This window comes from Mauremys reevesii, linkage group 1, assembly GCF_016161935.1.
Source record: "Mauremys reevesii isolate NIE-2019 linkage group 1, ASM1616193v1, whole genome shotgun sequence".
NCBI classification, from domain to species: domain Eukaryota; kingdom Metazoa; phylum Chordata; order Testudines; family Geoemydidae; genus Mauremys; species Mauremys reevesii.
In genome coordinates, this window is record NC_052623.1 from 321859343 (window position 1) to 321882871 (window position 23529).

The 23529-nt window shown below is 41.2% G+C and overlaps 1 protein-coding gene across 9 annotated transcripts in view; it reads left to right on the forward strand.

Annotated features, from left to right (window-relative positions):
• Positions 1-23529, forward strand: part of PLXNB2 (plexin B2) — a 334226-nt gene that overhangs the window by 225868 nt on the left and 84829 nt on the right. For all 9 annotated transcript variants that reach the window (XM_039511911.1, XM_039511906.1, XM_039511917.1 and 6 more), the window contains 4 exons: positions 12461-13577; positions 15349-15531; positions 16775-16897; positions 19227-19327. In XM_039511911.1, the coding sequence (XP_039367845.1) occupies positions 12461-13577; positions 15349-15531; positions 16775-16897; positions 19227-19327 (1524 nt within the window). The remainder of the gene's footprint in view (positions 1-12460; positions 13578-15348; positions 15532-16774; positions 16898-19226; positions 19328-23529) is intronic.

Sequence of the window (23529 nt, forward strand, 5' to 3'; positions counted from 1 at the left end):
CTCTGCTAAGTTTCTCTGAGTAAGTGACACACAGATGTATGGCTGTAAATAGAGAGGCCCATACTGAAACCACAGATCCAAACCCTGAAACGGCCAGTTTCAGAAGCAGAATTAAGGCCCATCCACACCCCAGTTCCCCTCTCCTTCTGAGGTGAGTGTGTCACTGGGTTGGAAATGTGGGTGTATAATGGCCGTATTACATAAGCTGATGATCTGCGTACTTGTCTCGTAATAATGAACAATACAAAAATAAATGTGGATTCTGAAAAGTCTTTTGGCATGAGCTATTTGTACCTCAAAAGAAAATTTCTTATTCAGTAATATCACTATAGTAATTACTAGTGTCTATTGCCATGGAATAGGGACTGATAACTCCAGCTATTCTAATTGATCTTAAAAGGCATTTGGCGCTGCGAACCCTTAGAGATGCTGGAGTTCTTGCTTTGACTATCTTTAAAAGAGTTGCACCAAAAAAGTCTGACTGGCAATCCACAGTAGAAAAGATGGAATGTTTTTTAAAAACAAAACAAAAAAAACCCACTGATGTGGGCAGTAATAAACCAAGGAATTCATTACTGCTCAGTTTTGTGTTGCATAGTTCTGCTGTTGAGAACATATATAAATCTACAAAATTCTGCTGTTCTCTGTTTAGTTGCTGATGTTGCTGGCACACTTTCTGCAGTGGCTCATGACGGAGTGCCAGCCTCAGAGTAGACTGTCAAAAAGCAGGGCGGAAATCCCAAACTAGTTCTACAGTTAGATTTCACCCACTCAGTAATAAGTGTGAACTCCTAAAGCCCTATAACATTGTTACAGACACAGTCAGACAATCCCCTTGGGTCATTCCGGTCTGTATTGCTGTCGTCAGACGCTCCTGGTGTGGTGCTCTGTTCTAGTCAATGTTGATATCAGTCGGCTGCGTGCATGTGTTCCCTCTGTGTGCTGCCTCAGCTCTGTGCAGATAGCTGACCCAGCAGACCCTGAGAGAACCCCAAATGACCACAGACTCTAGTAAGATATGAAGGCACGTCAGCCAGGTTTATTGTCAAAGAGAAACACAGTAATAGTTCCCTCTAGACTCTACTCTACAGGACATACTACGAATATGTGCCCCCTGGCAATGGACTCAGCTCAGTCAGTGGCAGGACTCTCCACTGCCCCCTAGGCCGGACAAAAACATCCACTCAGAGGTACAAACAAGTTACACATCACTCCTGACGTATTGAGGTGCAACCCCTCTACACAGTAAAGTGCCGCCTCTCACCTTGTACATATTGGTTCGAACAAAACAATTCTATCCATCATATTACCCCTTCGGCCCTGTCCTTGGGATGGGTCAGCTTGTTCCTTGTTATCTGTGTGGAGTGTACAAGTATGCGAATGTTCTGATATCTGGTGTCTAGTACCTTTTAGGTATGTCTCTTTTTGCAGCATCAGCCCTTTCCTTGCCAGCTTCTGTGAGCAGAGCCTGCCTCTGGCTCACAGCTTAACTTTGCTTTATGTTAGCAAAGTCTTGACTATTACTTTAGTTCAGGCCTTAAGCCTCATACCGGGCCTCTGATACCAAGGTTTATAGCTCAGGGCCTCCTCTTACTACACTTGCCACCTAGGCAAGCTGAACTATGTGATAGATGGTCACTTTACATGAAAAATCGCAATAGTCCGGTGACTCCCAGTTCCAAAGGACCAGTCACTTACCCCAGGTCAGTTGTACTCAGCTCTCAAACCAGAGACAAGGCCTGTAATTAACTAATGATTTATTAACTAAGAAAATAAATGAGCCGTTTAAAACGGGAAACATACACACATGAGTTTCACTCTTAGATTTAAAAAGTTTCTTTAATAAGCAGCTCTATCTGTCCTTTAGGGCTGACTCATGCCAAGCAGCATGGGAATCTCTTGCTTATTGTTAGGAATCTTTGCTCCTCAGAGTCCAGACAGTTTAAGAATCTGTTTCTCCATGTCAGGGATTTTATCCCCTTCATCCCAGAATCCTAGCTGATGGGATGAGTTCATGCACAGGCCTGCCCTTTCTGGAAGGGTAAGGAATGCAGTCAAGAAGGTCTCTGTCCTTTGATGCTACACAATGCCTCATTTGCCTTCCATGGGCCACCTTGTGTGCAGGATGAGTACTTTGCCTCAATTAATGGTTCTTTTCCTGGGTGGTGAGTTACACCAGTGGTTTTCAACCAGGGGTCTCTGGGAGCAAACAGAGGTCTTCCAGGGGTACATCAGCTCATCAAGATATTTGCCTAGTTTTACAACAGGCTACATAAAAAGCACTACAGAAGTCAGTACAAACTAAAATTTCGTATAGACAATGACATTTATACTGCTCTATATACTGTACACTGAAATGTAAATACAATATTTATATTCCAATTTATTTTATAACTATACAGTAAAAATGAGAAAGTAAGCAATTTTTCAGTAATAGTGTGCTGTGACCTATTTGTGTTTTTATGTCTGATCTTGTATTTAAAGTGAGGTGACACTTGGGGTACGCAAGACAAATCAGACTCCTGAAAGGGGTACAGTGGTCTGGAAAAGTTGAGCACTTCTGAGTTACACAATTACAGAGGATTACAATGCAAACACTCAATATGACTTTATACCATGGGATACGGATATACCGTATATACTGGTTCATAAGCTTAATCTTTTTGGTGGTAAAGTGATGCATCAAAGAGCAGGGGTCAGTTTATAAATGGGTCTACACCAAAATTTGATGATTTTCAACTCTGTGGAATCATTGAATTGAATATCTAATACGTTGTTGTTTTTTTAACCTGGAGCATCTGCAGGCATGGAGCCCCTCAGCTCCCTGTGGCCGAGGTTCGCTGTTCCCAGCCAAAGGGAGCTGAGGGGCTCCGTGCCTGCAAACGCTCCAGGTAAACAGAACGTCCAGGCCCACTAGAGGCTTACCCTAATGGGCCGGGAGCCAAAGTTTGCCAGCCCCTGAAATATAGGTTCGGCTTATGAAAGGGTCATACAGTTTTTGCTATTTTTACCTAACCATCTTGGTGGGGTCAGCTTATGAACAAACCAGCTAATGACTGAGTATATCTGGTAAGTAGGATTAATACATGCAGCATCCTACAAGCATTTCATAAATGCAAAAATCTAAACACATTGTTATAACAATAATATCTATTTACTAACCCACAGATGAGCCAGGCTGGTTTCCAGTTATGCATTTGTCAGTGTTCAATGAGGTCCTGGGTCTTTGGCATGTGCTGGCATCTGGTCTTCCAGCATCACAGTTGCAAAGACAACAGGCCAGTGGAAATTCTTTAATCAGAGTGCAAAATATTTAACCCTGGGTATATTTCCTGTCTCTAATTAGTTGATTGCTATAAAAATAAGCATTCCCTCTGCCCCTTTATTGGTCCAAGTCAGAATTTGGATCTGGATCAGAATTTTAAATACTCTGGAGTTCAGGTGTGTTTGGATGCAGGATTTTGATTTGGGCCAGTCTAATGTAAAAATACATTAATCAGCTTTGAGGTAATGATATAATTATTCATGTGGACGCAATTCTTGTTGACTTTAGTTGGGCTTTACAATCATGTTTATTACAGTAATGCCTCAGGGCCAGCCAGGATATGAGGTAGTCCCTGCCTCAAAGAGCTTGCAATCTAAATGAGACTGACGCAGTCTGGGGAAAGGATATACAACACACAAGCAGAGTGAACAATGTGATGGCAGCAGACAGCATATTTGTTCCATTTTGGTTGGGAGGGATTACTTCTGAGGTGGGGATAAACTAAATGAAGAGTGGGGAGGGGAAGATGTGGAGTGAAACTAAGCGAGAGGGCTCGGGGCAAATAGCCTATCAGTACAGGGAAGAGAAAGTCCAGACAGAATTGTAGAAAGTTCTCTGAATGTCCGAAGGTCCTTGCTTTGGCTGCTTCTGCCCTTACCAGCTGCAGTCTGTGGCTGATTTCCCTGAATGCTGTGTGGGTCATAGTGCTCTGAGAGGGGGTGAGGAGTTGTCCCCAGCACCCCTCTGGGTCCATGGGGTTGCTAGGGGGAATGGTGGCCCCAGCTGAGCCCTGTTTTGCCTCTCTCCCGCCAGTGTAGCCGTCCCTGCTTTGGCTGCTTCCTCCCCATCAGCTGCAATCTGTGGAATCTCAAATGCAAGTGTGTCATAGAATCATAGAATATCAGGGTTGGAAGAGACCTCAGGAGTCATCTAGTCCAACACCCTGCTCAAATCAGGAACACCACCAACTAAATCATCCCAGCCAGGGCTTTGTCAAGCCAGGCCTTAAAAACCTCTAAGGATGGAGATTCCGCCACCTCTCTAGGTAACCCATTCCAGTGCTTCACCACCCTCCTAGTGAAATAGTATTTCCTAATATCCAACCTAGACCTCCCCAACTGCAACTTGAGACCATTGCTCCTTGTTCTGTCATCTGCCACCACTGAGAACAGCTGAGCTCCATCCTCTTTGGAACCCCCCTTCAGGTAGTTGAAGGCTGCTATCAAATCCCCCTTCACTCTTCTCAGCCTTTCCGCATAAGTCATGTGCCCCAGCCCCCTCACACTGCTGTTGTTAATGCCCGGATGACTAAGTCTTAAGAAAACTTTAATCTCTTTATGTTCAGGTAGCCAAACACTTTTTAAGAAGGGGATTCGCTTGTGACTGGTAATTAACACGGTCTTGTATCTTACTGGTGCCTTTGTGTATGAGAGTACTGCTTAGAGTAATTGCCTTCGCTATGGGAAACTGGATGAAATTGTTTGTTTTGGTTTTTTTTCTTGGAAATTATTGTGAAAAATGTTCTGTGAAAATCCAGAAACATGACTGTTTAGTTTTCTAAGAAAGCATGACTAGCTTCAGTATCCAAATGACCCTTCTTCTGAACTTGTGGGAAAGCTATACACCGTTTGAGCCTAGAGCACCTTGTAGGGTAGTGGCCTCCTTCCCCTCCCGCTCCCCTCCAAAAATCCATAGACATTTTCTGGATGACACTTTCTGTGGTACCCATCCAAAACATGGGTACCACAGAAATTATTCATGTAGAAAACTTGCTTTGCGACTGATTCATTTAATCTTAATGATCTGATGATAACTTCAGCTTCATGCTTGTTCATTTCTGATTGTAAATAATTTTCAACAATTAAAAGTGCAAGAATGCCAAATTTTGTGTGGAACCTAAGTAACTTTGGGACTAAAATGAATGATCCTCAAAAGATAGAACAAGAGAAACTTGGTAAAATCATTTTGCAGGAATTTGTGGGATCTCTTTCCTCCTCCCCAAAAAATCTGATCTTCATGGATTCATGCCTCTAGACCTTCCCCACACAGTTTCAGATTCAGAAAGGCCCCCCAAACTCAAAATTAAATTCAGTGAACATTTGAGGTTTGGTTTCTGGACAGGAAACCATAATCTTTTGTATGGCTTACCCCAAAACCACATCAGCCCAGGTTTGCAAACGTCCTCTTGAAAGAAAATCTCCAAGTAAATTTTTGTGTGTCAGACTTCATTACCACAGTTTAGTTCAGCATGATTACATGGGTTAGCAAAACGTTCCACAAATAACCCTGAAGGTAAGTGGTTGGGATTATTCCATCTCTTAAAATGGAAGGGATAGTGTTTCTGAGACATCATTTTAGAATGGGTGAGAGGCTCAAGACTCATGCAGATACTTTCAGAAATTGATTGGGTAAGATCAGAGGAAAAGTTGCAAGACACCCTATAGGCATCACTTTATATAAATGCTGCTAGACTTGTTCTTCGGGATAATTACAAGAGAAGCATTAAGGCAATTTGAAGATCAGTATCTGAGTATGGATTATGGAAGTTGTAATGTTCTGTCTGTTGAGGACTTGACTGATACTTTAAGTTTTTGGTCTTTCTTAATAAAAGCATATCATTATGTACTCAGATCATTAAAATTGATCCAATTAGAGAGAGGCGGGGGGTGATGGTTAGCCTTGCCATTGTTAAAAACAGCTTTATCCTAGTAATAATGTGGCTTCCCAAGTACTGTACTTGCCCTCCCCTACACCTGACTTCTGGGATCTCATGTGTTGCTTTGTAAATGGCAACAAGGTGTATATGATCCAGCTACCTTGTCTTTTAAACAATTTGCCTGCTAATATTACAACACTGCCTTTTGTCTCCAAGCATTGCTGGCAGCTGATGGGGTTGAATATTGACCACCACCACCACTCTTTTTTAAAGTTTGAGGCTTTTAACAATGTATGTAAAGTGCTTCGCGAATGGTTTTTATTCTATAATTTATTGCTGCCATATCAGATTTTTCCCCTTATAAAATAAATGGATTTAAAGTGAATTTTACTTGAATAAGAGTAGCTCCGGCATGGTGTGTATGTTGTGGGAGCGGAAGGAAGGAGATGGTTTAGAAAAGAAAGCAGTTTTGCAATTCACTTAATTCTGACAGACAAATTGGGCAAGAGGAGGTTTTAATAGTATTGCCGGTGTGTGTGTGTGGGGGGGGGGGGGGTGGGGATGACAGGCAGGAATTTGAGGGTGAAAAAGGCAATGTATTTAGCCTCCATTTGGCCCCCATTCTGTGTAGTGCTGTGCTCCCTGAACTCAGTAAGAGTTCTGGGTGTTCATCACCCACCTCACAGGATCAGGTGCTAAGTAAGTGACACTTTTACTGCATGTCTTTGGGCAAAACAAGTAGGCCCTGATACAACAAGGAACTTAAACACGTCTAATTTTCAGCATGTGAATAATCCCAGGGGGCTGTGTTTAAAATTATTCATGATGGTGCTTGAATGTCTTGAATATTCTTGAAAGATGTCTTGAATATGGTGCTTAATATTTTGCTGGACTGGAGCCTTAATTTCTCTGCCTCCATTCCCTGTCTGTAAAATGGGCATGATAATATTCCCTTTCCCTTTTCTGGCTTGTTTGTTTAGAACATAGTTCCCTGCCATGAAGAGTTTTATCTCTTGCTATGTTATACAGTTACCTAGCACAATTCGTAGAGTCCAAGGCCAGAAGCAACCACTGCGATCATATAGCCTTACCTCTTGTATATCGCATGCCATAGAACTTCCCCCAAAATAATTCCTGGAGCATGTTTTTGAGAAGAACATCCAATCTTGATTTTAAAATTGTCAATGGTGGACAATAGGCAGTCCAAGTCAGTTGAGTCCTGTAGGTGCTGCCATAACACAAATAATAGAAGAGAAGAAAATCTAGAAGGATTCTGCTATATCAGGCTGAGTTCATGTGAGATGATTACAGCACATCTGATTTCATTTTGTTCACTTTTTGTTAATGTAAGTCTTCAGTTAATGTGCCTGATCAGAACTAAACTTTTAGAAGTTTCCAGGGACTTACTTTTGGATCTTTTCCATGGCATATTTAATTTTTGTTTACTGTTTTCTTAGGAAGGGGGGGGGGGGGGAAATGAAGCCAGTGAATATAAGCTGGAATGTTAAGCCGCATGGATGTCTGAGATAAACTAGCCCTACTGCTTTGGGGAAAAAAAACGAATGCCAAAAAAACCCCAACTTTATGGCATGTACACGTTATTTTTGTTGATTTAACTGGAAACTTTTAATTTATAGAATTTAGGTGAACTGCTTTGGAAAAACTTTTTTTTTAATTATTTCTAATAAGTCTTGCCTTTTCTCAAGCATAGTGATTCTTCCTAATACAGATTATAACTATTGTTATCCTGATACTGATATTTATATCCAAACATATATAGGCCCCAACTGAGATTGGAGCCCTGTTGTGCTAGATGCTGTACATACACAGTAAGAGACATTCCCTGCCCCGAAGAGCTTACAATCTAAATAGACAAGACAGACAAAGGGTGGGAGACAGCAAGTATCCCCCTCCCCCCTGGTTACACAGAGAGGGAAAGTTATCACTCAAGACGTCTGTGACAGACCTGGGAATTGAACCCAAAGTTCCTAAATCCCAGTCCAGAGAGCTATGAGGCCATACTTCCTCTTGATGCATAACATGAGGCATAGCCCCTGCTTGGAAGTATGGTGCCTGTATCATTAGGATGACAGCCCCTAATGAGCACCATATAGAGAGATCAGAGCAGTGATTGGTATTTCTAACCAATTCCCTTTCTAATACCTACATTTCAATTCAATAACTATCCAGCTCTTAAAGGGATAAGTTCTCCAAGTTGTACCTCTGCAAATCCATTGACAAAAATGGATTTACGTGGGTGTTAACTGAGGGCAGAATTTACCCTAGACTGGCATAAGAAATTGCTGCAGTTTTCCTTAAGGGATATCCAGTAAGTAAAGTCACTTCTTGGCTCCTGGTTGCTAAGCCTGAGGGGCAGTATTATTTTATATACATTGCCTTTCCAGTGGGACAGGAATAAACAAATGAGTCTGAGTTTATCTGCATTCACTGTGTCCTAAGTTTTGTCCTTGCATGCTAGATATAGAGTTAGATATGATTATTTTAGCTATAATTTATAGCAGAGTAAGCCTGCTTCTCTAGCTCATTGCAGATAAGATGTCACAAACAAGGTGACCATCACTACAATGTGCGAGGGGAGATGGCTTGTTTGGATCAGAACACTAAATTCCTGGGGAATGGTGGGGACGTGAAGGGAGAGGAATCTTCTCCAAATACGATAGCACAGAGCTGCTCTGAGGCCTGGAGAGAGGTTTAATAGCGCTCTAGAGCACAGAGTTTCATTACACTTCATGGCATGCATCGAAGTCTGCATTCATCAGGAATGCGGTATAATTCTGGGACCTTTCCTGGTGGTTCTGGTATACGAGGTCACCCTGTTATCAAGAGGCAAGCTGACACTGCCTCTTCGGTTGTTTCATTTACAGTTAGTGTAACTGCTTGATTTGGCCCATAACGGGACCTTTGGAAAATAGGATTGGGGTTAGTCTCTTTCATTCTCTTTTTTTTTTATTTTGAACTACACTAAGTCTAAAAAAGACATAATCATTCTACTTAAGCAAAACAATCCTTCCCACGACATCCTTGTCTACGCCTAGAACCATGAAAATAAAGAGACTATAAAGAGAGATTAGAATTAGTGGATTATTCAAAATGTGAATGTGAGTCTTGGGCACAGTAAACAGGTTACTGTCTTGGGGAGAGTTCTTCTGTCCCAGCTTGAAAGGTTTCTGCAGACTGGATGTTGACTTTTAGGTTCTGCTCTTCAGTGCAAATGATGATTCAGGCAATTCCCTTTCACCTCCCACCATGGAGTTTGCTATTGCTGCCAACTTTAACTTCTGTTTTGGCACAGAGATATGGGGTTTTTTTTCAGTTTTTTACTCGGCTTTAGCACTTCATGTGGCTTGCACCCTCCCACAAGGCATTCCCCTGTTAGATTACTTCTTGTTTTAAATTATTCCTCTTTTCTGCTGACCCATTTCTTTTCACAGTCCCAGATCTTTCAGATTTGAATCGAGATCCTTTATAGTTTTCCAAGTCCTTTCCCCATCAAGCAGGCACTAGACAGTCACATAATTAACTTTCAGAGGAAGAGTTACTGGTTCATATTTGTTTGCCAGATTTCTGTCTGCATGGTTTTTTTTCCCCTTATACCTACCTGTCCGGGCATGCGTGCTTTCCTTTCCCCATCCTCAGAACTTAACTTTTGCAAGTCTGCAAAATGTTCCATGTTTAGGAAGCCAGCCCGAGTGTCATAGGTAAAAGCGCGCACTAGCTTAGGTTTCAGAGGGCATTAATATCATTTCAGTCAATCAGCTGGTCTATTTAAAAGTTCAAATGCAATTAGCTTTTGAAATAGAAGTTTCAAGAAAATTCTAAAAGCAATTTACATAGTTAAGACAGATTACATACTGTTAAAATTTGATATTTTATTTAAAGAAACAAAGTTGAGTGTTAAGACTATGATACATATCAGTAATCACAGGAAAATTTAAAAGTTAAGGCTTATTCTGCACACCAGCTGACACTCTTACAAGTACAGCAGCTTCCATTAAAACGTCAAAGTCCTGATCGAAAGGTCAGTGAAGACAAAGGGGTTTGGATCAGTCCCTTAATGAGTATAGGGGTAATGATTTGTTACTGGCCAACAAGCAAGATTTGAAGGTAGATTGCACTTCATGGTTTCATCATGGCCTTTTTCTTTTCACCCACACAAAGTTGCCAACTCTTACTATTTTTTGTTAATATCATGATATTTTTTGGTTTTCCTTAAAGCTCCATATTCTGGAGACACATCTAATTTATGTGAGAAATGTCAGATTTCATTTTTAGTGCCTTGCCCTCATGATTGTGAAGAAAAGATTGAAAATGTAAGCACTAAGGGCTTGCAAACAAGCAGGCAAGTACAAGAATCCAGATATATATATTTTTTTAAATCTCATGGATTTTAAAGACACTCATGACTTTCTGGGGCCTGATTCTTGATTTCTGAGTGCTTCAGCTTCACAATACTGCCCTGTCACTCCCATTTGCTCTGCCAGTGTCCCCCATACCTCCCTTCCAGATTTACATCCCCTCCTTGTGTTTGGCTTTCTGCTCTCTCTGCTAAACAAGGAGGGTGGGTGGCAGGGGCTGACATATAAGCACTAGGGGCTTGTCGATGCAAACTGTCACCAACTACCTACATCGTTTTTTAATTCATGCTTTTTCTTGTTTTGGTACAAGACTCTGTGTGGGCAGTCTCTCTTGTTTTGGATTAAGAATGCCTTAAATTACTTTTTTCACCCTTTTTAAAGCCATTTAAGCTAAATCAAAATAAAAATCACATACAGACTGGCACTTTAATAAACAGTGTGAGAATTAAAACCAGTTTTTTTTTTTTATTTTGGTGCCATCTTGTATGTAGACTGGCACCAAAATCACCCAGAGCGATTCTCCATGATTAACCTTCTGTGGGTCCCGAAGTACTTCACAGTCCCTCCCTACCTGCTGTAGAGATCCCCACCCCCTTCCTGCCTCTGTGCTGAGCTTCAACACTGCCCAAGTGTGATCTGTCATTCTGGTCTCCTGCTGAATTTGTGTGCTGTGATAAGCAATGGCGTATAGGCTGTCCCTGAAACACCTCAGGCTCCATTGTAGCTGTAGTGTGCTTGAATTCATTGAACAGGCAGACAGGCTGGTGGCTAGGTTCCAGTGTGCATACAGACAGCTGTTTCCCAAGTCAGGCAGAAATGGGTTGCAAGAGCAGGGTTGCAAGCAGGTGGACTGGGGAAAGGGAGAGACAGAGTAACAGGGGTTAAAAATAAAGAGAGACAGTCCTCAGACGTTCCCTCCCCCAGCAGGCTTTCTTAAGAAAGGTGGCTTGGCTTTTTGCTTCGAGGAACGCTGGACCCTAGGAATTGCTGTAACAAATATCTAGTTCTCAAAGTTATTGGAAGATAAGCTGGATGTATCTACAGGGCATTTGCTTTTCATGCAGCTGGGAATTGATAAAACTAGCTCTTGAAAGCCTAGTTCTGAAATGAAATGTGTACTTGTTGCGTCGTTGGCTCTTTGACAACGGCAATAATATGAAGATATCACATGGACAGAATTGGTTCCCAAATAACTGTGTTTACTGTCTATAAACAAGCAACGCCTAACTATTTAGATATCGGTAGTCTGGATGGTTTCTAGAACCTAGAACACAGTGCGCACCACTAGAGGGCTCACAAACTACTTAACAGGATACTAGCTAATTTCTATATGCTGAAACACCAATCTACTTTACTGAAAAGTAATGAAGCTAATGGATTAGTTTTTTTCTCCCAAGCAATTTAGCATGATTTCTATAACTTTTAATCCGTTAGAAGGTTTTCCTGGCATGATAGAGATTGTTGCTCTTTGGATAAATGCAGGTATTCCAGTTCTCTTTCCTTTCCTTCTCCAACTCACCAGCTCCTCAACTAACAAATGTCTGGAAGGGGCCTCACAGAAGCAATAAAATCCAGTAGCTTTCAGTGTGAACATTTTAGCTAGAAAGATCATTGTTAATATGTAATGGAAAAAATTAAATCCTTTGTGTTATACTGCTTTTAGAGTTACTGGATATATAAAAAGTTTGATCCTTTTTTATACTTTCAAAGAAGTTGCCATATGATTTTTAGCTGCCACTTAAAACTTTCAGAAAGCTCCCACAATTCTGCTGTTTAATAAGACTGAATTCTTAAGTTTTGTATTTGTTTAGATTTTTATCTAAATTAAACCCCACACCAGACAGCATCCATCTGAGCTCCTGGCTTATGTTCACAAGCCCAGTAAAAGGACTTACAAAACATAAAACCTTCCAAAGCAGCATCTCTTCTCCTTCCTACCACACATTCTGACTTCATTGATGGCCTTTGGATTACCAGTCATGTGACCATACTCAAACTCACCATCACATTTTCCCACAAGACGATTGACCTCATATGACACTTTTCAGAAACCCCCAGTAATTCTCAGAGGTTAAATTAAATCAATATTTTTAAAGCTAAGGTTACTAAAGTTAGGTTAAACTGTATTTTCCCCATGTTTTATATTTTCTCTTTTCCTTTTAGGTATTACATAGAAATGGCTTTATGGATCTGGACATTGAGCATTTTGAGCTGTTTTTGTGTCAGCTGTGGATTCAAGGTTAAGAAACTGCATTTTGAAAGTCCCACAGAGTTAAACCACCTTACAGTGAATAATGATACCGGGACTGTCTATTTAGGAGCAGTAAATTACCTGTATCAACTTACAAAAGACCTGAAGGAACAGACGTCTGTAGAAACGGGTCCAAAAATGGATAACAAAAAGTGTACCCCTCCCATTGAAAGTCAGTGCAGTGAAGCAACATCGACTGACAATTTCAACAAGTTACTTTTGCTGGATAAACTAGAGAGAAAAATTATTGTGTGTGGGAGCCTTTTTAAGGGAATCTGTGCTATCAGGGAACTGGAGAACATAGAAAATGTAACCTATTATGTCGATAGTGGTGGGGAAAAGTCCTTTGTGGCAAGCAACGATGAGACTGTGTCAACTGTGGGACTAATCACCTCCCTGGACGAAAAACGACTGCTGTTTGTTGGAAAAGGGAATGGACCAAATGATAATGGGATAATAATTAGCACAAGACAGCTTTACAGTGAGGATGGGAAAGACATTTTTGAAACCTATACAGACTCTACAGCTATTAAGTCAGTATATCACTCGTCAAACACACAGCAGTTTGTGGCAGTCTTTGAATATGATCAATATGTTTATTTTATATTTAATCAGCAGGAGAGACAGCCCCTTAATAACCGAACACTAATTGCACGTCTGTGCAAAGGTGATGCCCACTACTATTCTTACTTTGAAATGGACTTAAGCTGTCAAGATGATGATGGCACTTATGACCACTGTCATTCTGTCTATGTCACAACCCCAGGAGAAAAGTTGGCTGAGAGTATAACCCAAGAGGGACAGGAGACTAGTACTGTCCCATCAGGTGACAAAGTGCTTCTTGCGCTCTTCAGCAAATTCAACAAAGACAATGGCTCTCTCAAATCAGCCATGTGTATGTTTTCCTTGAGACACCTCAATGAAAAAATGGAAGAATATCGGGAAGAATGCTACACTAAATCTGTGCAAGAAAGTTTTTATAAACCTTTTTTAGCAGAAGAATCACCGCCATGTGGAGCACAGCCAGCGGTAATGTGAACCTCAACTGTAGGCTCTGTTTAAGACTTAACTGTGATGGGAAATAAAATACTAGGAAATCTAATAAAGCATCTGATACTGGGTAGCTGTTTGATATGTCAGGCAAAGGTATAATCAGATCATGGGACTGGAAGTTTGATTGCATCTCATTTCCAATTTGATTTTAGTTTTTAAAGAGATTAATTAGACATTGGAACAGCTCACCAAAGAGAAGTGGTAAAGCCATTATCTCTTGGAGCCTTTAAAATGATGTTGGATATTTTCCTGAAAAGTCCATTTTAATTCAGTCACAAGCTATTGTGCTCAACAAAGTTATTTTATGCAGCAGGGAAGTATTCCTTCTGATATAGAAACTATTGGGTGAAATTCCATAGCTGGTGTAATGCACAAGATCAGGCTATAGATGATCATAGGTATATCTCCATATATTTATATTCACTATCTCGTAGAATTGGAAGGGACCCTGAAGGATCATTGAGTCCAGCCCCCTGCCTTCACTAGCAGGACCAAGTACTGATTTTGCCCCAGATCCCTAAGTGGCCCCCTCAAGGATTGAATTTGCAACCCTGGGTTTAGCAAGCCAATGCTCAAACCACTGAACTATCCCTCCCCCCCCCCCCCCATCTAGCCTTAAAATCCATGAATCTATGAATTTTCAAATGATATTTAAAAACCTTGAGACTGTTGGTTTTTTGGGTGCTCTAGTGTTTTTAATGTTGGTTTTTCAACTGGACTCTAATTTTTGAGCATAAGGAGGTCTGCATATTTTTTCTGTCCAGGCCAAGACCACCATGTTTTGGCCCCTAATATTTCCATATAATGGTGGTCACCCTTTTCTTTCAGAGCCTGTCAATAACACTGCTTCACTGTCTGGAGAGACTTCAGTCTAGCTAGCCAAAATATTCCCTTCCTCCTTTCCCCCAGCTCCTGGGGTTTAGGGTGATGCTTCTGCGACACTCCCAGCTTTGTTTGCCTAGGAAGCCAAAAAGATCTACTGAGTGAGGTATTGATTATTGTGGTGTCTGGATTTGTGAGAATGAGAATGAAATTTAGGAATTCTGCATGGTGACCAGGATTTGGCATCACTTAAGGAGGGGAAGGAGTGGATTAAAGATAAAAAGGTCGCTGTCTGGCAACCTTGTGATACCAGATTCAATAGGGAGGCTAATGTATGAACAGTCATAGAGGGGAAAAAAAACATCCTTCTTCTAGAGGTAGTCTCTCCAGGTCAGGGTTAAAGTGCATTGGCAGGATGATGTGGGGAAGCTTGCACAGAATCTGCCTATACTGTACCTCTTCTGCCAACAGCACTAACTTAATAAACCAAAATCTGTTTAAATATACCATTTTATAGTGTGAACAGATCAGTCACATTTTTAAATGGCGGGTATTTATGGTTCAACAAATACCTAAAGCCTATTTATTTTATTGTACAAACTGGTTAGTTTTTAATATCTTTTTATATCTTCTTAAGGAAATAGGAACAAAGGTTTGTTTTGTTTTTCAATCTGAAACCGCTCCTATACAGTGGGATGTATTGGACCAGTTGTAATTATCAATCTGCTTTGCTGTTGTCGTAAGGAGAGGAGCCATGCTTCTGCTTTTCTTCCTGTTCTTCAAAAAAGATACAGAAACCGCTACAGTTCTCAACTAATCATCCTTGTATAGGGTAATATTGTGATGATAGTGTTGCATTGTGCTCTGAGTTAGGAGTTACTGATCTGAATGTTTAACATCATTCTATATCTCCATTCGTTATTAGGGTGCAAGCAAAAGTTTCCCTTGTGGTTCTGAACACTTGCCATACCCTTTGGGAAGCACAAATAAAATTGTTGGGAAGCCGCTGTTACAGAAAAAGGGAATGAATCTAACCGCAGTTACTGTGACAGTGGAAAATGGGCATACGGTGGCATTTTTAGGAACTTCGGATGGTAGAATTCTTAAGGTAATGTTTCCGACTTTTAAAGGACTAGAACATGTTTTAAATGTTTCAAGTTGTGGCAGTAGCATGGTTCTCTGTTAAAGACAATTAACTTTTTAAAAGGTAAAGCAGAGTTTCAGGTGTAGATTCTTTCTGCACTTCCCATTCTTAATTTTAAAGAGTACATAGGCTATTTCTGAATTACTTCTCCAGCTCCTCCAATGTGCTGTTTTATTTAGTATCACACATATGACATTTAAAGTAGTGGAAAAAAGAAGAAAAATAACTGTTAGAAAACACAAACAGCACTAGTGCTTTAACAATTAAACATACAGTTGCAAATTATAACCACTCTGCATATCACACACAAAAACATATACAAATAGTGAATGAACTAGAGCTGCCAATAAATCAAAGCAGGAAACTATCGCTTTTAATTCTTCCTACCACCTCACATAGATACACCTTCAGCTTTCCCCCAAAGTCCTGCCAAATGCATAGTTTTTGTAGCGTGCACAGAAAGGTCATCAGGTTTTGGCTGTTTCAGACTGCATTCATTCATAAGGCATTAGTAAGGGCAATAAATAGTGTGCCTACCATATATATTTAAATAGCACTTTGTATGGTGAGCACAGCAAAGATCTTTAGTCTCATCTCTATTCAAAGCCAGTTACTTTAAGAACAATTATTATGACCGTAATTCTCTATTCGCATCTTATAATAATCTGGCCCGCCATTAACTGTAAAAATCTGAAAGGCAATATGAGGGCTATAGACAAGGCTTTTGTACATTGACTGTAGGTTGTCGAGTTTTGGGGGAGGGGTGAGCCTTCATTCATACATATAATGTTATGGATCATTTTAACTTAGGAAGCCCTGCAAAATTATTTTGCTTGAATGTTAATGATAGCCACATATATCATATAATTTGAAATTTGGAGCAAACTCCATTGGATAATATAAGAGTAAATAACCAACATGAACGTGTTTCAGGTGCAAAGGCACGAAGTAGAGATTCTATTAAGTTGGCTGGTCTAAATAATATAAGTTGGTTAAAAAAATCAATACAAGTATGAAATACATAGAATGGAGGGAGGTTTCGTTTCATGCCTCATGATCTGTTTACTGCTTTTGAAGTATGTTTCGTTAAATTAGAATGTTTTCCCCAAACACACAAATTTGAGAGACTCAAGTACACAGGATTTTCATTAAAAGTAAATTGAAATACTAAAGTAGCAGCATTAAGCACCTGCCTTTCATTAAATAGGTGTTCCTGATGACTCCTGCAAATGAATACAGCTCTGTTCCCATTGAAATAGACAAACCTGTAAAGAATGACCTTGTCCTTGATGCTACCCAAGAGAACCTGTATGTGATGACCACAACCAAGGTACAGTATCTTACTTTTGGGGAAGGTGTCTATAAAACTTGAGGTGTGCAACTATATCTGAAAAGATTCTTATAATTCACAATTATTCTCATGAGCCTTCACATTTGGTATGATTTCAGCTACCTCTCCATTTATGTCTATATATGTGCCTTTACAGCTAACGAGGGCACAGTTAGTAGCCAACAAGTGAAAAATGTGTTTCAGGGCATAGGGCAGAGCAGAGAGAAAGTGGCTACTGTCTGCTCCTTCCTTTGCCTGCTTCAGCTCCTCTTTACTCTGCATTAATGCCAGCAGGGAGGAGCAGCTGGGCAAGTGGAAGGTGGGTGACTGTAAAACCAAGGACAGTGGCTGTAAAGCAAATTCCTGGTGTTGACAATTCTATGATTTTAATGGTGAGTCTTGGGATATTTGGTCTCTAAGTCCCAACTGCTGGAGTCAAAAGAGAATGCAAGAATATTAGTTTTCATTTTTTAAAAAAAGGTTTCTGGTCCTCATTAGAACTGGTGGAAAGATGGTAAAGAAGCAACCAGAGATTAAAGTCAGAGAGGGAAAGAGTTTCCTGCTTTCCTGATTCACTTCTCCTCCCATCTGTTCAGTGTTTTCCTCTGTTGTGTAAATAAGCAGTGGGTGGTTTGGAGCAAATGCTTTTTTTAAAGTCTAGCCCCCTCCCACCTGATTCCCAGAGCTCATGCAGAGATCAGGAGAAGTCCCCTGCAGCTTCACTGGGAAATTGGAAAAGACTGCATCACCTCTGCCATACCCATTTTGGTTAATTCAAAGTGTATAGAAGTGGTAGGCTCCCAAATTTGGCATGATGGCTAGCTCCCATATTGGGAATAAAACAGCACCTGTGGCAGTTACATGCCATTATCCTTGGCTTGTTTCCTGTTTAGCTTTTACCAATCTCTTTGATTATAAGTGTCGGAAAATCTGTAAAATTAGATTTTGTTTGCCTTCTAATGCTGAATCTCACAATCTAAATGGAGCAGCTATTTTTTTAATCCATTAAGTTTACATCAAACTTGTAGAGACAATATAATATCTCTTAGGGCTTGTTCCTGCCTGCCAGGATTATGAAACAAATACTTTGTCATAAGGGAGAGCGAGAGCATCATCCCTTTTAATATTATGTTACTCATGACTGTAGTACCAATTAACGAGAGGGAATTCCAGGATCTGAACTCCAGTTAAGTAAAAATCTAAATGAAAAAACAGTATGAAAAAGAAAAAATGGAGACAAGGACACATATCAATAGATGGGAACTGTCAGATACTGAAGCTTTTTTTTAATTGACCCATATCTTGGTCTCTGCTAATATGCAGAATAAGAACCATATTTTGGATTTTCAGAGTAATTTTTTAGCTATCTGCCAGTTGTTTAAAAGAAAAAGCCAGAGTTATGATTGCCAAAGTTTTTGTAGTCTTCAAAAGTAAATCTTAATGGTCAGCAGAAAGAAGAATGTCCCATTTCCATCAAGAGCTTTTGTGCAATTTCAACAGCATATTTAAATAAATAAATAAATAAATAAAGGAAACAAGGTTATTTACACCTATCGCTACAGGAAATCAAAAGCAAAGGCAGTGTGGTTGCTGGGGGTATGAGTAGCATGGCTGCTATTTTCTCCCCTGCTGCTTTGTTTGATAGTTTTACATTGCTTATTTCCATTTTTCCACTTGAATTTGTTGTATGGCAACAAGGGATATGAATAGAGAACTGAGATACTTCTAGACATTCCAAAATTTTCATGCTTTTGAACATGTTGAACTCCTGCCGGATAGAAATAACACTTCTGGATGCATTTCCAAGCACTGGGTGACAGCACCAACTAAAATGGAAGGGTATTCCAGTCATAAAGGGAACTGGAATGGCTGTGTTTGCCAGTCAGTTCAAAGTTAGACATGCGGAAATGCCCATCCTACAGCAGCTATTCTTTGCAGAAGTGGAAAGCCATTTGTACAGTGTCTAACGTTTCTGCCCTGCTGTAGTAATTTTAATGGGGATTTCCAGAAGGCACCTGCCTAATCTGGGAAAAATGATGGAAGGGTTCATTTCCAGCAAAAGCCAGATTACATGTTGACTATGCAAAATATCACATTATATTGGACAGAAAATTAGATGAGACTTGCAATGCAATAGAGCAGAAAAAATGTGAAATAGGGCTCCAGTAACAGAGTCAACAAGTCAAGGATTAGGGAAGTGATTGATACGTCTCTATGTGGCCATGGTGAAACCAAGTGATATACTTTCTTCAGAAATGAAGTTGAGTTAAATTGATCCTTATTTTCTTTGTTCATATTGTGTTTGGGTTTTTTCATCTTCATTCTCCAGGTGTTTCGTCTTCCTGTCCAGGAATGTGCTAGTTACTCAGACTGTATGCTGTGTGCTCAAGCACAGGATCCTTACTGTGGCTGGTGTGTAATAGAGGGGAAGTAAGTATTGTTGATATTTTGCAGGTGGTGTGTGGGGTGGGTTGACACTGTTCATAGAGAACGTCCTTATATGGCTGGGTGTAGCAGGCAAGCAAATAAGACAGCAAGAAAAAGAACTGCTAAGACCCATAAAATATAAATCAGTCAAACACAGTTTTATTATGAATTGCTTTATAGTGCGAGGGATTGTATGCTGAGCTCACAGCTAATCACAGGAGCATAGGAACTGACACTTGACTGACTTATCTATGTAGGTAACTAAATTAATATTCAGAAATATGTATTCTTCTTTGAGTGATAGTCCCTATTGTATTCCACTGAGGGTTATGTGCCTGTGCTGCCTCATGGTTTTTCCTGAGGCAATAAAGGACACAGTGGGTGGCTGGCATCTCCAGTTCCTTCTCATCGCAGCATGGTCCCAGTCAGAGCTTCTATTCTATCTCCTTGTGATGCACTTTCCAAAACTTCACAAGAAGACTCTTAGTACTGTTAATAGTTTAGATTTATTATTTTGTTCTGTATTTTTTGTTAGATTTTTCCTTCTTCATAGTAGATTTAGGACTTAGGATGCCGATTTGGCAGGATTTCCAGCCAAACTTCCCTCCCACCCCACCCCATCCAGTACTCATGCTTAGGTACTAGATTATGCCGAAGAAAATTATTTATGGGTTCAAAATCTGTGCTCCCTGCTACTTTTCCATCTGTGATGAGCACCAACACTGTTTGTACTGCTTGGGGGAATCCCACATTGCATCCAGATGCAGTATCTGCCGCTCTTTCTCTACCCATACTCAAGAAAACTGGACTCTCCACCTCAGAAAACACATCATGGAGTTTGCCTTAGAACTGGCATTGGATCCTGGCAATGGAACCCCCCAGTACATCGGCCTGAACAGGTGAAGAGCCCTCCCTCTACTGTGGACCCTCCATTGGGCTCCACCAGTACCAGTGCTAAGGCCTTGCTGTGAACTAAGGAAGCATGCACATAAGCATGGCAATATATCATCTTCCAAGTCTAAGAAGGACTTGGCATTATCCATGAGTTCCAGCCACAGAGGAACCAAGCGTTCCACGACTCACAAGACCGAAAAACTGTCACACTGATCGCCGGATCCATCGGTACTGATTACGGATCCTGCAACTCCTCCAGCTCCATTGGTGCCACGGGAGCAGTCAGTCTCCAGACAGATGCAGTTACTGGTGCCAGCTATTCCCACAGAACGGACCATTGACCCCGGGAGACTCTTAAGTGCTCTGGGTCCCCACAACTTGTTTGCACCAGAAGGGCTGTGGGCTCCACATGCCCTGATCTGATCACCAGCTTGCAGTGATTTGTCCTCAGCTTCTTCCCACCACCTCCTGTTCTAGTGGTTCTGAAGGCGCCATCATTTGGAGAGGTTTCCAACTCCTCTGATGCAGATGATATGGATGTCTGACACAGTCCACTGATTCTGTTTCGGAAGCATGACTACCGGAAGGTTTTGATGGCACTGTGGCAGTTCTCCATCTTGCCTTTCTTGCAGAGCTGGCATCTGGCTCTGTGGTTACAGGCTATGGGTCAGTCAACAGCAGGGTCAACCAGATTGGCCATGCTGGAGCTTGTGGCCCCAAAATTCACCCTTTGAACAGGCCTGCTTCCCATCGTCCACAACCGTAGTCGGGTAGGCACTCCGATATAGCGTTGGACGGTGCACTGATTAGTTCAACTCTGATGGTACGAGCGAATCCGGAGAGGCATCCCTCATCTTCTCCAGACATGGCTGCTTCTTCAATCCCCTCCTCCCCACTGGATGACTATTGACAGTTCCAGAAACTGCTGCAGAGAATAGCCAACACGCTAGGGATCCACTCAATGAAGTACAGAAGTCAACATCAGCTGCTTGACATGTTGCACAGGTCAGTACCAGTGAGGGTGGCTCTACCTATCAATGATGCCATCCTCCAACCAGCATGCACTCTGGCCATGTGAAAAAAACACCCTGATAGGGGCTAAGACGACGTATTATGTCTCCCCACAAAACCCCCAAAGGGGTCAGAGTTCCTATTCTCTTATCCTCCTTCAAACTCATTGGTCATCCAGGCAGCGTCAGAAAATTGAAGCAGCAATACCCCCGCTCCACCCCATCCGACAGAGAGGCTAGACCTCATGGGCAGAAAGGTCTCCTCGGCAGGGCTCCAATTTCATATTTCAAATTGCTTAGCCCTGATGAACAAATATGATTTTATTTACTATGGGCGATTGACTGCGTTTGCAGACAAGCTACCCTCACAAGATTACAATTGATTCCAGGCAGTTTTGCAAGAAGGCAAGTTATTCACCATGTACATGCTACAGACCGCAGTGGACTCTGCAGACATGAAAAAAAACAGGAGTACTTGTGGCACCTTAAAGACTAACAAATTTATTGTAGCATGAGCTTGAGTAGCTAAAAGCTACTTCTTTGGATGATGAATGGAACAACACACAGAGGATATTTATACATACAGAGAACATGAAAAGGTGGAAGTATGCACCAACATAGGCAGAGGCTAATCAATTGGAGATGAGCTATTCGTTAGCAGGAGAAAAAAAAAAATGAAGTGATAAATAAAGATGCATAGAATAGAAGGTGAGAGAGAGACAGAACTTAAAATATCAAAATTGGGAATCAATCAATCCATTCCCCCATTTTATTTAGACCACAGTTAATGGTATTAATGGTATCTAGTTTGCATATTAATTCAAGTTCTCTTGTCTCTTTGTTTTTTTTTTTTTTTTTTTTTGTTGCAAAATTGCCACCTTCAAGTCTGTCACTGGAGTGGTTTAAGGGTTGTTTTGTTCTCCACACTGGTTTTTGATGATTGATTTGTTGTGTCAGATTTTTTTGTTTGTTTATTTTGTTTTGTTGTTGGTCATTGTACATGGCAGTGGCAATGGGCATTGGCATTGCTGGCATATGATGGCATATATGACGTTAGTAGATGTGCCTGTGTCTGTGTCTGATGGTGATGGATGTGATGATGTGATGTGATGGTGTATGTGGGATGTGGCTGGCATCGGGCTTTGCATCGGGGGAAGGTTCTTTATAGGTTGTTTGTTGTATAGTTGTCGTGTTTATGTTGGTGTGTGTTTGAGGTTGTATTTGCTTGGGGTTGGGAGGCTGGGTTAAGAGGCTGTCTGAGTGCCTGTGAGGATCTCTCTCTCCCAAGATCTAAGAGAATGGATTGATGATGCGCTGAGTTGTTTCTGTGGGGGGGGAGGCTGCAGACATGGCTTCCCATGTCTGGGCAATGGATATTCTCATGAGGAGGGAATCCTGGTTACACTCCTCTGGCTTCCCTAGGGAAGTGCAGAGCATTGTAGAGGACCTTTCATTCAACGAATCGCATCTCTTCAATTTGAAGACAGATGAGACCCAGCACTCCCTAAAGGGATTCTAGAGCTACTTTAAGAGCTTTGGGTAGCTACACACCAGCACCCAAGAGGAAATTCTACCACTCAACCACAATCAAAATGCCCTAAGGTACACAGACCCAGTCTGCCTATATCGACTGCCCAGTCATCCACGCAACACACCCATTCGTTGCATAAGCGGTATTTCTGAGTGTTCTTCGAGAGCGGTCAACCACTCTCTGTACACCCTGCCTATCTCCTTTGGGGGTGCCTCAAACTCTTTCTACCAGCATGGAAAACAATAACAATGGACAAGTGAGTCCTAGATATTATTCAGAGCAGCTGTATCGTAGAGTTTACAGCGATGCCCCCATCTCACCCTCCACCTCAGTCCACACACGGAACACTGAGGGGAGCTGTGGAGCTAATCCCAGACCCCTTTCAGGGAACAGGATTCTACTTGAGCTATGCCTTAGTACCCAAAAAGAATGGAGGATGGAGACCAATATTTAATCTTGACACCTCAACCATTCAGTTTCCAAACCAAGATTACACTTGGTCACGCTTGCTACAATCATTTCCTCCCCAGAAAAAGGCATGTGGTTTACAACTCTCGATATGCAGGATGCCTACTTCCATATCGATATATACACCTGACACACAGAAGGTTCCTGAGGTTCAAGGTGAGACCTCGGCATCTTTAATAGAGTGTTCTCCCATTCAAACTTAACACTGCCCCACAAGTGTTCACAAAAGTTTTCTTGGTCATGGCAGCTCATCTCAGACATCTGAGTATCTTCGTTTTTCCCTATCTAGATGACTGGCTGAT